At 45.5% G+C, this 14,746-nt stretch overlaps 1 protein-coding gene across 1 annotated transcript in view; it reads left to right on the top strand.

Annotated features, from left to right (window-relative positions):
• Positions 1 to 14,746, top strand: part of LOC309808842 (uncharacterized protein) — a gene marked incomplete at its 5' end in the record, with an annotated part of 172,158 nt that overhangs the window by 42,041 nt on the left and 115,371 nt on the right. Inside the window, 2 exons of the mRNA XM_082629414.1 lie at positions 789 to 873; positions 1,885 to 1,949. Coding sequence (XP_082485540.1) covers positions 789 to 873; positions 1,885 to 1,949 — 150 coding nt within the window. The remainder of the gene's footprint in view (positions 1 to 788; positions 874 to 1,884; positions 1,950 to 14,746) is intronic.

Below are 14,746 nucleotides of genomic sequence, written 5' to 3'. Positions count from 1 at the left end.
TTTTCTAATAGGTGAGGGGTTGGTACATCTTTTTTTTTTTTTTTTTTTTCTTAATAACATGTCTGGCAGTTGTATGCCAGAGAAAGTTATAAGGGGGTTGACTATATGCATGAAGTCCAGTGAGAACACTGTTTCTGTAGGCCACTGACGATGTTCTGAGTGTACATTCTATAGTACTAGAAATTAAGTTAGGAAACAAAGGGTAATCTGATGTCATTTTAAATGAAATTTCACAAATGATTAGAGCTAAAAGGTGTCTTTTTTCACTCAGCCAACACGTTGAGCACGTACTGTGGGGCAAGCACTGTGCTTATGGGTAAGAGATAAAAGAAAAAATAAAGGCCAGAGGAACTCAAAAGAGAGTGTGAGAGTTGCATGAACAACTCATTACAATCGAATAGGGATAGGCTATTAAATAAATAGATCATAAAAATATAAATTTGTAAAACAGAACTTGGAGTCAGTAACCCTTCTAGGGGATATTAGAATGCCAACAATGAGGGGGTCTTGGAATTAGGTTTTGAACATCAGTAGGAATGTTCCACGTGGAGAGAAGGTCAGGGGCATACCAGGCAGAAGGAACATCCTGGACTTGAGAACCAACACAATATATTTAAGTGACTGTAAATAAGATTCTTTTTGACTAGAGCGTAGGGTATAAGTTGCCAAATGGTAGAAAATAGAGTATAAAAGTTAGGCTGGAATGAAAGTATAAAGTGTCATAATTCTTATGATGAAAGATAGGTGTTTTCTACAAAATGGGTTACTTATAAATATTTTAAAAATAGAGACCCCGAGAGAGGAGCGTGCCCGAGGAGCAGCCCCCGGACCGGAGCCTCGGGAGCGCGGGGCTGGTGAGCGAGTCCCCACGGGGTAGGTGTTGCGTCTGCAGGCCTGTAGTTGGTTGTGGAGCCTGCGGCCCTTGGAGAGCAGGGCTTGGGGTAGCCCGCCCCGGGCCCCGCGGTAGAGCCACCTGGAGGGTTTGACCGCTTCCCGGAGGTGGAGGGGCCGGGCTGGAGGACAGGGCTGGCTGCTCCGGATGGGGCTCCCCTGGGACTTGTGAGCTCCGGGTGTCCTGGGGGAGCAGGGTCCACAGGCTCGGCAGGGACGTGCCGCGTCTTCCCCTCCGTCCAACCCCGATCCTCCACCTCCTCCTCGTCCTCCCCCTCCTGTCGCCGTCTGGGCATCTTGCACGTGTGTCTCGAGGCGCGTCAGCACCTTGGTTGTCTAATGTAAGCGTCCGCCGCCCCCCTGGGTTGTGCCCTGTGGAGTCGCCCAGTGTAATCGGTGCAGGACGAGTCTGCAGGGCTGCTGTCCTGCTGCCTCGGGTGAGGAAGGAAGCGATGGGGCCTGAGGAGGGAGATGACTTGTCCTAGATCCTCACCGGGTGTGCACGTGGGGTCGCTCACAGGACTCCAAACTCCTAGGGCAGGCGTTCTGTCCACTTAAAGTCAGTTTTAATAAAAGATGTTTTTGAGCGTCACACTTAAGTTTGTAAAGTTTGTACAAATCATTGCAAGACTGAAACGCACCTGAGTGTGTCCCTTTATTCTGGGTATCCTGTGGATGTTCTGATCTAAGTTGTTAACAGACTGAGAAGAGGTAAACTATAAGCGTTTTTTAATTTCATATTTAATGATGGAGGTTTATTTTAATAGGATTCAATGTACACTCGCTACGGAAAAATAAAGTATCCCCTCAGGTACCACAGCCACGTGGGAGCTACAGACCTGAGGGTGGTTGCTCCCTCCTTATTCTCACAGGCCCTTCTGAAGGTGAAAGGACGGGTCTCCCACAGGTGTCTCTTGTGGAGCGCGGGGCGGGTGCTCGTGCATCCCGAGCCGCTTCAGTCGTAGCTTCACTGCCTGCGTTTTCCTTCTCCAGGTCCGCCTCCACTGTCACAGTCCTGCACGTTGTTCCAAGAGCAGCGGAAAATGAATCAGCCTCTGGTGAGTTTTGCTGTTTACGTATTTACCTGCTGCTGTTCTTTTGTGATAACACCTTGGGAGGCGAATAGTTCAAAAGTTAAAATGGGAAAGTAGGAGTAGGTAAAAGATGTGGTTAGACAAAGCGTAGAAGAGCAGGTCAGCACCAAGTGTTTCTGGCAAGTTCTACGTGTAGATCCCAGGATCCTCTTAGAGCCACAGTACAAGCCTCGTGTTCTTGACATTTGTGGCAAAACACCATCCCTTGCTCGACTTACATGGTCCTGCCAAAGCACTTTTGTTCTCGAGCGTTAAAAGGTTTCCTTGAGGATCCCGCTGTAGGCCGCGAGCCTTCCTGAGAGACAGCCCCTAACGTGTTGACATTGGTGCCTTCCTTGTGCTTCCTGTAAGCCGAGAGCGTGCTGTCCAGGGAGCACTCAGTGCATATAACTTGTCTGTTCAGTAGAACACCGTTGTCACATAGGTACATTGTTTCCAGTGCTCAGTCGAGGGATGCAATGAGGATCATCTGGAAGAACAGCCTTGTCACCCTTCCAGTAAATTGAGCTCTTTGTCTCTTACAATCTCAGAGGGTCGCGTTACACACCATGCAGTGAGGTCTCTGGCAAAGATTCTTGTTTCCCAGCTGAATTGTATCGTGCAGCCTGCGGTCTTGGTTCTGCCCCTCCATGGAACCTGATCCGGTTGAGGTGACCTGGCATCCAGCATACAAAGCAGTGGAGATTTGCCAGTCGTCACCTCAGACCACTGTCGCCTTGCCATCTGCAGAGTCTGCTCTGTTGGTTTCTGTGACAGATCTCTCCTTGCTGTCTTCCTGACTGATTCTTTCTTCCGCCCTCTTTGTGTGTTGTCTTTTCACCCTTGGTTCATGACTCTTCAACCCGTCTGATCTCACCCTCTGGTGCTTTTCACCTCCAACTCTGTCAGTTCTCCCACCTGGACCAGATAGATGCCTCTGTCCAGCCACTTGCCAGCATCTCTATGGAGTTTGTCCAAAGGGCACCTCGGATTACTAGATCCAGTAGATCCAGAAATGGTTATTTACAGCTCCCCTGCCCCTTGCCTTGTCCTGTTGTCCCTGGCGGCTCATCGTTGCATCATCCAGCCTGTCACCTGCCCAGAAAAATGAGTTCATTCTAAAGGCCTTCTCCATCCTCTGTTACCACGTTGTAGTGTGAGGCTTGTTAATGTTGTCTTCTAAATGGTTTTTATTCGTTCTCCTTCATCCCATACTTGCTACCATTAAAACAGCTTATCTGTTCATTTCTGTAGTTACAGAAACTTTTCTTCTGTGCCGCTCCCTCTTTCCTCCAGCAGCTCAATTGTATTCTCCACGCTGAGTATTTCTCCTAAAATATTAATCACAGCGTTTTGTCTGCATGTGGGAAGCACTTTAGAGGTTCCCTGGGTGACTGGACAAACGAGGTTGCCGTTCCGCGGAGCCATTAACCATCGAGCCCAGCACTGGGGGGAGGTCGTAGCTCGCCGATGATGCGTTTGGATGGATCTGTGGGGTAAAATCCTGATCGGAGAGGCTTAGGAGAGAGGAGTGGGAGAACTGGGTTTGTTCTGGTCCCAACTTTTTCAAGACATTTTGCTGTGACGGGGAAAATAGAAACTGGACAGTAGCTGGGGTAGGAGCTGAGGTCCGGGGAGGATGTTGTGTTGTGTTGTGTTGTGTTGTGATGGGAGAAATAACAGTGGGAATGATCCAGTAGATGCGTGTGGGGGAGGGGAGAGCTGTTGCCCGTGGTCCTGGTGGGGCGGGGATAGCAGAGCTGGGTTGCAGGTGGGGAAGCCCTCCGATGGCTTCTCTGTTCTCAGGGAAGCAGCTCCTCAGCTGAGGGTGAGGGTGAGGTTGGGGGTTTGAGGGGAGAGCAGAGCTCTGGGGCCCAGCTCCGTCGTGACCATCAGCACACAGTGCGTCCAGCTGGGAAGACTGCACTTGCCTCCCTGCCTGAAAAGCCATCTCCTTTCTTAAATGTGGGAGTAATTACTCTCTGGGGAGCCTGTGTAATTACATGGGTGCTTCTCAGCTCCAAGCGAATTGAGTGCCAGTTCTGGCCACGGACATTTTCTTCTCTGCTGATGGAAGGGTCCCCAGAGGAAGTGTCCTGCTTGCCTGGCTCTTGGCCTCGAGGACCCTTCACACCATCTAGTGTTGTGTCTTTTATCTTTGACATAAGCATCAAATGTCTTCAGTTTCTGCATGTGATCTTAAGACGCAATTCCCTGCTTCCAGGAGCTTCTGTTCTCCTCGGGAAAGGCACTTCACAGACGTAATTACAGGAGAGGACGGGAATCCTGCCCGTCGATACGTAGGGAACTCCAGAGTGCTGACAAAGCAGAGCCTGCTTTTATTTATTTATTTATTTATTCATTCATTCTAATTTTTTATTTGTTTACTATTTAACTTATTCAGTTTCAGCTGCGTTGGGTCTCTGTTGCTGCGCGCGGGCTTTGTTCTCTAGTTGCGGCGAGCGGGCGCTACTCTTCGTGGCGGTGTGTGGGCTTCTCATTGCGGTGGCTTCTCTTATTGTGGAGCATGGCTTCTAGGCATGTGGGCTTCAGTAGTTGCGGGTCACGGGCTCAGTAGTTGTGGCATGCAGGCTCTAGAGCGCAGGCTCAGTAGTTGTGGCGCACGAGCTTAGTTGCTCTGCAGCATGTGGCATCTTCCCGGACCAGTGTTAGAACCCGTGTGCCCACCATTGGCAGGCGGATTCTTAACCAGTGTGCCACCAGGGAAGTCCGAGAGCCTGGTTTGAAATGCATTGTCAGAGCACGTGGCTCAGTGACTCGGGGAAGGGGGACGGCCCTGAAGTGACCAGGACTTGGGTAGCTGCAGAGGTTGGCGAGGCTCTCAGAGCAGCGTGAGGTGGACTGGATGAGGCTCCTGAGGTGCTGGTAAGGACCTCCTTCCTTAGGATGTGGGCCTCCCGTCAGGAAGAGCGGGACGTGAAGGCAGGCAGACCCTGAGTTTGACTGAAGAGCCTCCCCTCTGTGCTGGTTTTGGTTTCTTCCTGTGGAGAAACTGAAACCTTGTAATTGGGACAGTGAGTCATCTGCTCAAAAGATGTCATGTGTAGAGACTGTGGACGGCATGAAACGCGGGGTGGGGTGCGGTGGGTCAAGTCAGGGGGACTCTGGGCTCCAGCGCGATGCCCGACAGGAAGGGGCGAGGCCGCGGCGTGTTCCCGCTCATCCTAGGCCCCGGTAAGCAGTATGGACGTTCCCTTGGGGTTTTTCTGAATCGTGAATGAGGTTGAGAGTATTTTCACGTGCTTAGAAGCCGTTTCTTCTTTTTAATTGGTAGACAGTCTTTAGAGCAGTTTTAGGGTTATAGGAGAACCAGAATCGAGCAGACCGCACTTTCCTATACCCGTCCCTCTGGGTTCCCTCCCTTGGTAACATCTCTGGCCTGTGTGGCGCGTCATCTCAGTGATGGCTTGGCACTGACACCTAATTCTCCCCTGGAGTCTGTAGTTTATATCAAGGCTCACTCTCTGTGTCCTACTGTTCAGGTTTGGACAGGTGTGATGACCTGCAGCCACCACTGCAGTGCCACCCAGAACCATTTCACTGCCCGAAACATCCTTGGAGGCCACCTGTTCACCCGCCCAGTGCCCCCAAGCCCCCGACAGCTGCTGGTCTTGTTACTGTCTGTGTATTTTTGCCCTTTCGAGAATGTCACGTAGTTGGAGTCCTTCATTCTGTGGTCTTTTCAGACTGGTGTCTTTCTGTTTTTCAATGAAGGGCCTGTTCATGTCCACTGCCCGTCTTCCTGCCCCAATACTGTCTTGTTTTGTTTTGTTTTGTTTTCCTTGTCTTATTGGCTTTCAGAGTCATCTTAAATGTTTCCAAATTTTTCCAGTTGGGGTCCTGTTAGTAAACATTGTTTTCCAAGGTTTATTGTCATTTTCCTGTATTTTCCCGCATTGCTATATAATTCATTACTTTTTTTTACTTTGAGAGGTTGAATACCATGCATTTCAAAAGTTTCTCAAAATCAGCACATTTGTGTGGATAAGATTCCTAGTTGAAGAGCGCCCTCCTTGTTCAGTACTGGGGTGCAGCTTCTTTGCGGGGGGAGGAATGCATCGGTCTCGTGGTTCCCTTTCTGTTGGGTCTCAGTTCCCCTTTCTGGTTCTGGGCACTGCATCAGCCACTCTCCTGGGATAGGCCAGGCAGGTGGGGTCCTCACTTCCTGGCTCCAGAAGTTGTGTGTGTGTGAGAACACCTTTGTTTTTCCCTGAGGAGCAAGAGGACTCTCTTGGTTGGGGAGCGGCGTCCTAGGACTGCGGCCCTTGGGCCCCCACTGTTCTGTGTCATTTGGGCCCCAGCCATGCGTGGGAGGTCTCTGACACAGGGACGCAGCTGTTAAAGTCCTCTTGGGGTTGTGTCATTTACAATCCTCTGAGGAATACTCCTTTTCTTTAATGAAATTCCAGTGCTTAAGCTTTCTAGCCACTCATGAAAGGAATCTCAGAAAGGAAAGGAGACCGGTCCTCTCTGCCCCCAAGCAGGGGAGTGAGCCGACACTGTTAACCTAACAGTGAGAAAGTGGCTTGTGGGAAATGTGTAACCAGTTCTGAGTTCTGTGATTACAAGGCTGTCTGTGGAATCTTACTGTACCAAGGGGTCTTTTAAGACACATACATCATGGGTTGTTCCCTTGTGTTTTGTGTTACTTTCTGCTGTATAACAAAGTGAATCAGTTGTATGTATACCTGTATCCCCATATCCCCTCCATCTTGCGTCTCCCTCCCACCCTCCCTTTCCCACCCCTCTAGGTGGATACAGAGCACTGAGCTGATCTCCCTGTGCTATGCGGCTGCTTCCCACTAGCTATCGGTTTTACATTTGGTAGTGTACATGTGTCCATGCCACTGTCTCGCTTCGTCCCAGCTTACCCTTCCCCCTCCCCGTGTCCTCAAGTGAATTCTCTATGTCTGCGTCTTTATTCCTGTCCTGCCACTAGGTTCATCAGAACCACTTTTTTTTTCCTTTGGTTTCCATCTCGCTTCGTCCCAGCTTACCCTTCCCCCTCCCCGTGTCCTCAAGTGCATTCTCTACGTCTGCATCTTTATTCCTGTCCTGCCACTAGGTTCATCAGAACCACTTTTTTTCCTTTGGATTCCATAAATATGTGTTAGCATACGGTATTTGTTTATCTCTTTCTGAGTTACTTCAGTCTGTTTCACAGACTCTAGGTCCATCCACCTCACTACAAATCGTTCAATTTCGTTTGTTTTTATGGCTCAGTCAAATTCCGTGGTATATATGTGCCCCATCTTCTTTATCCATTCGTCTGTCAGTGGACGCTTAAGTTGCTTCCATGTCCTGGCTATTGTAAATAGTGCTGCAGCGAACATTGTGGTACGTGTCTCTTTTTGAATTATGGACTTCTCAGCGTATATGCCCAGGAGTGGCATTGCTGGATCATATGGTAGTTCTATTGTTAGTTGGGTTTTTTTGGTATAAATTTATGTATTTTTATCTATTCATTATTTTTGGCTGTGTTGGGTCTTTGTTGCTGTACGCGGGCTTTCTCTAATTGCAGCGAGCAGGTGCTTCAGTGTTGTGGTGCGCGGGCTTCTCATTGCGGTGGCTTCTCTTGTTGTGGAGCGCGGGCTCTAGGCATGTGGGCTTCAGTAGTTATGGCATGCGGGCTCAGTGGGTGTGTCTCGCGGGCTCTAGAGTGCAGACTCAGTAGTTGTGGCACACGGGCTTAGTTGCCCTGCGGCATGTGGGATCTTCCCGGACCAGGGCTCGAACCCATGTCCCATGCATTGGGAGGAGGATTGTTAAACACTGCACCACCAGGGAAGCCCTATTTTCAGTTTTTTAAGGAACCTCCATACTGTTCTCCGTAGCGGCTGTATCAATGTACATTCCCACCAACAGTGCAGGGGGAGGGTTCCCTTTTCTCCACACCCTCTCCAGCATTTATTGTTTGTAGATTTTTTGGTGATGGCCATGCTGAGTGGTGTGAGCTGATACCTCACCGTAGTTGTGATTTGCCTTTCTCTAATGGTTAGTGTCATTGAGCATCCTTTCATGTGTTTGTTGGCAATCTTATATCTTCTTTGGAGAAATGTCCATTTAGGTCTTGTGTCCACTTTTGGATTGAGTTGTTTGTTTTTTTGATATTGAGCTGCGTGAGCCGCTTGCATATTTTGGAGATTAATCCTTTGTCAGTTGCTTCATTTACAACTATTTTCTCCCACTCTGAGAGTTGTTTTTTTGTCTTGTTTATGGTTTCCTTTCCTGTGGAAAAGCTTTTAAGTTTGAATAGGTCCCATTTGTTTATTTTTGTTTTTAATTCCATTTCTCTAAGAGGTGGGTCAAAAAGGATCTTGCTGTGATTTATGTCATAGAGTGTTCTGCCTGTGTTTTCCTCTATGAGTTAGACAGTGTCTGGCCTTACCTTTAGGTCTTCAATCCATTTTGAGTTTATTTTTGTGTATGGTGTTAGGTAGTGTTCTCATTTCATTCTTTCACAGGTAGCTGTCCAGTTTTCCCAGCGCCACTTATTGAAGAGGCTGTCTTTTCTCCATTGTATATTCTTGCCTCCTTCATCAAAGCTAAGGTGACCATATGTGCGTGGGCTTATCTCTGGGCTTTCTATCCTGTTCCATTGATCTATATTTCTCTTCCCCAAAGTATATTTCAATAAAGGTATGTACATTGTTTGTTTAGACACAAGGCTGTCGCACACTTAACAGACTACAGGATAGTGTAAACAGAAGCTTTTCATGCACGGGTACACCAGAAATTTCATGTGACTCGCTTTATGGCGGTATTGGCTTCATTGCAGTGTTCTGGAACTGAAGCTGCAGTGTCTCTGAGCTGGGCCTGTATACTCAGAAATGGGATTGCTGGATCATATGGAAATTTTATTTAAAAGATTTTGAGAAAACTCCATACTGTTTTCCACAGTGCCTGCACAATGTTACATTCCTGCGTACAATATGCAAGGGTTACGATTTCTCTACCACCTTGACAACTCTCATCTTTAAAAAAAAAAAAATTGTAGGCATTCTAACAGATGTGAGGTAGTATCTCATGATGATTTTGATTTGCATTTCCCAGATGATTAGTGACGTTGAGCACCTTTTCATGTACCTGGTGCTGTGTTACGTCTTTCTAACGCACATACACACACACAGAGGGATAGAAGGAACCTTTTGGAAGTGATGAGTATATTACCGTGATGGTGGTGATGGTATCACAGGTGTGTGCATATGTCCAAACTCATCAAGTTATATACATTAAACATGGGCTAGATTTTGTATATCAGTTCTACGTAAATAAAGCTGTAAAAGCCCAGCAACAAGTGGTGTATTTCATGAGCCAGTGAAGCCCAGGTACATCTTGTCTCCTCTCCCAGGGGTGAACCCAAGCAGCCTTTGAACTTGGCTCACTTTCTGTTTCTTTAGTTTCCCCTTCTATTACTTTTGTGTTTCTCCTTTGTTTTCAGATTCCAGCGAAGTGGTTCCCCATTGGTGGCAGCAGTGGTTCTGAGTTTGGCTCTGTCGTTTGAAGACTTGATGGTCTCTAAAGGGATGAAGTTTCTACAGAACTAATCTCAGTTAGGTGAGAGGTAACAGAGGATCTAGTTTGTTAGTCTTTTCTTAGTCTTTTCTGTTTGTCTATTTGTCTACTTTGACAAGCTCAAATCAATGAAGAATCTCTTGCCCAATGGGATGAGAACGGCTCTTTAATATCTAGACTGGTGAGTGTTTATTCCTGACCCAAGTCTAAGACTTAAAACTGCAGGTAAAAGTTCCATTTCTCTGTATGTCTGTGTGTCTGTAATTCAAAGAGGTCTTTACCTCTGACAGTGCGAGTATGTAATGTTTTCCTACTTCTGGATCTATTAAAGTAGATTGTAGAGTCTGTTAAATTAAAGGGTTTCTGTCCTGATTGGCTTACAAAGATACAAATGTGCTTATAAAAATTATATATCCCTAAAATTCTCAGAGAGAAAGGAATTAGAACTTCTAATACTTTAAATGTGCTAGAAAAATATTCTTATTGAAATCAAGTCAGGGAATTCCCCAGCGGTCCAGTGGTTAGGACTCGGTGCTTTCACTGCCAGGGTCCAGGTTCAGTCCCTGGTCAGGAACCTAAGATCCAGCAAGCCCCTCGGTGCAGCCAAAAAAAAAAAAAAAAATCAACTCAGAAATTTAAAGACTTCAAGTTTACATAATTTAGGTAAATCTTTGACACATGAAGCTAGTTTAATATTTTTGGTTTAATAAAAAGTTATTCGTATCTTATTTATCAGTATTAGGCATACATTTAAAACAATTCTACTTGGGTGTGTTCTTCCTAAATTTATATAGGTGTGCCCATCAACTAAGCTCATATTACTTCTACTTAATGTTTAAGGTTATGAAAAATGTAAGTTTGTGTTTAACCACATTTCGTTTTTATTCTGACAGACTTTCTTTCAACAGTAACTATGTTTTCTACTGTGTTAGCTTGTCGATAAATTCCCAGATCTTCAGTTTACGTAAACCCTTGAACTGATACTAAATTGTGTTACTTATTGGATAATCATTGGATACCGAGGTCATTTGTAAGCAAGACAGAAACCTGAGGCATTGATTACTAAGCATAATCTCAAGTTATATGCTCTTGCTGCATATGTTTACTTGTTACCTAGAGGCTCTGTCTGTGGGTGTGTTAATGAATGTGTTTGTCTCTGCCACTTGAATAAGTTGTGTAAGGGATGTTTGTGGCTGTGTAAAGTTGTGTTATGTGTGTTCATGAGCTCTGCTAGCCTGAAATGCTGATGTGTGATGGGCAGTTGTCGATCATTCACTCCTAGTTTTCTTTGTGAAATGGAAGTAACTTTGGTTCCAAGTTAGTATTAATATACTATGAATGAGACTTGACCCATAGTGATGTTATCGGCTGGAACAGAACTCAGGTTCAGCTGCTCATCGCTCAGAAGTCAGTGTTCCAGAGACAAAGGTTGGTGGAAGAAGAAAGATGCTTTATTCAGGAAGCTGGCAACCTGGGAAGATGGTGGGCTAGTGTCCCCAATACCATCTCCCAGTTGCCAATGAGAGGGAAAAGGGGTTGATAGGGAACAGACGGGAAGTCTCTGGGCTGTGCCGGTGGGGGCTCCGTGCAGAGTAGCACAGTCAGCTCTGACCATCCTCTTGAAATTGGTCATGCAGCGGTGTGGTCAGTGTCATGTTGATTGTTTCAGGCACAGTTAATCTTCAATTCCAGTGTTGGTTTGTTCCCATTTCCTTGAGGCCAGTTCCTGGAATTGTGTAAGCCATCGGTTCAGGTCTGCTCAAGATGGAGCAGCTTGTGTCATAGCTCCAGTCTGGTCATCATACAGTTAGCTTTCTCCTCTTGTAGTGGTTTTAGTATCTGCAAAACAAGTTAGGAATGTGTGTCTGACACTGTTACTTATGTCCTTCGGGAGGAACTAAAGATTCTGTGACTGCTGTTGTCCTAATCAGTAACTGCTTGAACCTGTTCTTTGGTGACTCAGGGGAGGCCTGGGAGACTGCAGCTATTTTACAGACAAGAGGCAGGGGACATGGAAGGGCCCTGCATGGTCCTGCTTGGTTCCAGCAACCGAGAGGTACAACTTTGTATGCAAGATAATGCGATGTAGTTTTGTTTATTAACAGGAACAAAAATAGTTTGGTCCTAAAGTAAAATGACTGATTGTTCCAGCACCGGAAAGAGGATAGTGAAGGACACAACCTGAATGAGTATAGAAAGTTGTAGGAGACGGGTAGAAAGGGAATTTTATTTGTCTGAGCCGAAGGCAGCTCAGTTTTGATGTTTATTCCAGAGATTTTCAAAAAAGAGCTTATGGTTCTCTTAGTAGCAAATATTATATTGATGCAAAGCTGGAGTTTGGTTTTCTCTCTGTACAAATGATAAATTTTTTTCATGGAGTATTGGTCTCTTTAATAAGTGGTTGGAAAAGTTGTTCTCTAAATCTGCCTAAACAGCAGAGATTCTGTATCTCACTGGAAGAGGTTTCTGCACCTAGTTCTGAATTCATCCGGCCTTATTATTTTTTTGAAAATGAATGCACAGGGACTTCCCTGGTGGCTCCTTGGTGAAGAATCCGCCCGCCAGTGCAGGGCACACTGGTTCAAGCCCTGGTCCGGGAAGGTCCCACGTGCTTTTAGAAACTAGAGCACGGAAAGACTAAGGTCATGTGAAATTTGAAACGCTAAATATTGTCATAGTGTTAAGCAGTTTGAAGATTGTTGGAAGAAATTATTTGTCATTCATTCAAGCAATAAACATTTGATGAATACTTGCAAAACATAAAAAACCTCTAGAGCCCGTGAGCCACAACTACTGGAATCGACGTGCCTAGATCCCATGCTCCGGAACAAGAGAAGCCACCGCATGGAGACGCCGACGCACCGCAATGAAGAGTCGCCCCCTCTCCACTGCAACTAGAGAAAGCCCACGTGCAACAAGGAAGACCCAACGCAGACAAAAATAAATAAATATATAAATAAATGTATTGGGGGAAAAAAAGAAAGAAAATAAATGCACAACAAAATTTCTGCATTTCTGAGAAAGTTAAGCTTCCTTAAAACTGTGTTCCTTTTGGTCTGGTTTTTTTTTTTTTTAAAGTCTACTGTCAGGAACTCCCTGGCACTTCAGCGGTTAGGATTCTGTGCTTCCACTGCTAGAGGCCTGTTTTCGATCCCTGATCAGGGCACTAAGATCCTGCAAGCTGCGTGGCGAGGCCGAAAAAACAGCCAAGACAAAATAATCATCTCTTGGCTGTTAAACAAAGTCAAGGACCTTTAGTTCCTCCTCAAGGGCTATTGGGTAATATTCTGAGCCACGTCCTTGGAGCTGTTTGGCAGAGACTGAAACCCCCAGCAGGTGGAAGAAGTTAACTGCATGTTGCCCACAAGCACGTAGACCCCAGACCAGTTGGAACCAGAAGGCTGATGATGTTGAGTCCCCGTTACCTCACCACTGACCAATCAGAAGAATGACCGTGAGCTGATCACGCACCCTGTAACCCTCTCTTCAACATGTAACCCCTTTCTCTTTTCCCTGTATAGTCCTCAAGCAAAACTTCAGGAGGGGAGAGTTGGTTCTTCGGGACATGAGTCCACCTCTCTTCTGGACTGCCGGCTTCCTCAATAAAGCTATCTTTCCTTTTACCCAAGAGTTGTCTCTCAGTATTGGAGTCCTGAATGATGCAAGACCTGCCTTATCTTCTGTAGTTTTCTCTACATGAAAAATAATTGAGGACTATTTTTCAGAGTTAAGAAATGTGGTTGGATAATCACAACGCCATTAAGCAACACCTCGTTGGACAGCAAAGAGGCGAAGCCGACTGCTAATGACCACACACATCCTGACTGTGAGAAGACTTTCATCTTTATTGTAGTTCCCCAAAAGCTGCATCGCACGGTACTCTTGAACAATCTAAAATAACATACAAACATGCTGAGGCAAGTTAAAAAATTAGGACTGAATTCCCACAATTCAATAATGAGAACTAAAAAAATACAAATTTATGCTTACAAGAATTGGGAGGAAATACCCACTATGCTATAAGTAGAATGGAAATATGATGTAATAGATAAAATCAACAATCTCTCTTGAAAATGTGAGTAAAATTGTATATATGTGTAAATATACAACAGCTACAGTTCTCATCACAAAAGTTTGTAGTAATAAGATGTTTCAAAATGAAGACTATTTCAAAACTATTTAAAATAAATATATAGATATAAAATATAAAAATACAATAATTTTATAGGTGACATTTTCAAAATAAGCCAGTGAAACTTAAGTCATGAGTCATGACCCTGTGGCTGTAATTATATATATATATATATATTTTTTCTAATTATATATTTTAATGTTATTCCCTCCTATTCTGAGCCGCTACACTCCACCTTCAAATGCTTCTAGACTGGGGCAAACAAGTGTATAAAAAATGGGACCTCCAATGTTCGTCTCAGGGGAGATGGAAATGAAATGATCTGAAAATTGAGGTGGTGCCTTCCAAAAGGGTGGAATCTGAATAAACCCTGTTTTCTTATTGTCCTGCCACAGACTCCTAGAAGCACACCCCGCTCCTAGGAGTATAACACGAAAACTGGCCTCCGCTCATTCTAGAAGATGCTGGCTTCTTCTCGCTGATCTGCACAAGAGGCTTCTCCCTTCCTTCTTCACGGCTGTCGTCAGTGTCCGGATTGACCTCTTGTTGAACATCCTCATCTCTCCTGGGCTCTGTGATCTGGAAGTAAGAGAAGGAGCAAGGATGTCAGATTTCAAAGTGGCAACTGTCCAGATATAAAGGTTTTCACATTCTTAGTCAATTCTAACCAGAATTGAGACTCATTTATGACTGGAGTTTTATCTCAAATTCTCCATTCTGAACCCCAGTCCTGAACCATTCATTGTTTTCAAGTGCGATTCTTGGACTTTGGTGACCCTGACTCCAAAAACTACTGAATGCACCCAAGGTCAGGCCCAGTAATCTGCTTTATAGCCCAGACTCCAGGTGATTCTGCTCAGGGAGCTGGCATTTGGAGAATGCTGCTTTAGTCTTAACTCACCTTGGTCCTTTGGCACCACTTAAATTCTGAACTTGGAAGCACACTACAGACATCACTGACAAGTCAACATCGTGGACCAGGAGACCTGAGGCCGGATCCCTAACCCTAACCCTGCATCCTAATGTCTATGTTATTATTAAGTTTTCATTTATTTACTTATTTTCTTTCTTTTATTTTTGGCTGCATTGGGTCTCTGTTGCTGTGTGTGGGCTT

Source organism: Mesoplodon mirus (genome assembly GCF_964341445.2).
Source record: "Mesoplodon mirus genome assembly, chromosome: 7".
Classification (NCBI taxonomy): Eukaryota; Metazoa; Chordata; class Mammalia; order Artiodactyla; family Ziphiidae; genus Mesoplodon; species Mesoplodon mirus.
The sequence above is the reverse complement of the archived record's forward strand: the minus strand, read 5'-3'. Positions and strand labels throughout refer to the sequence as shown.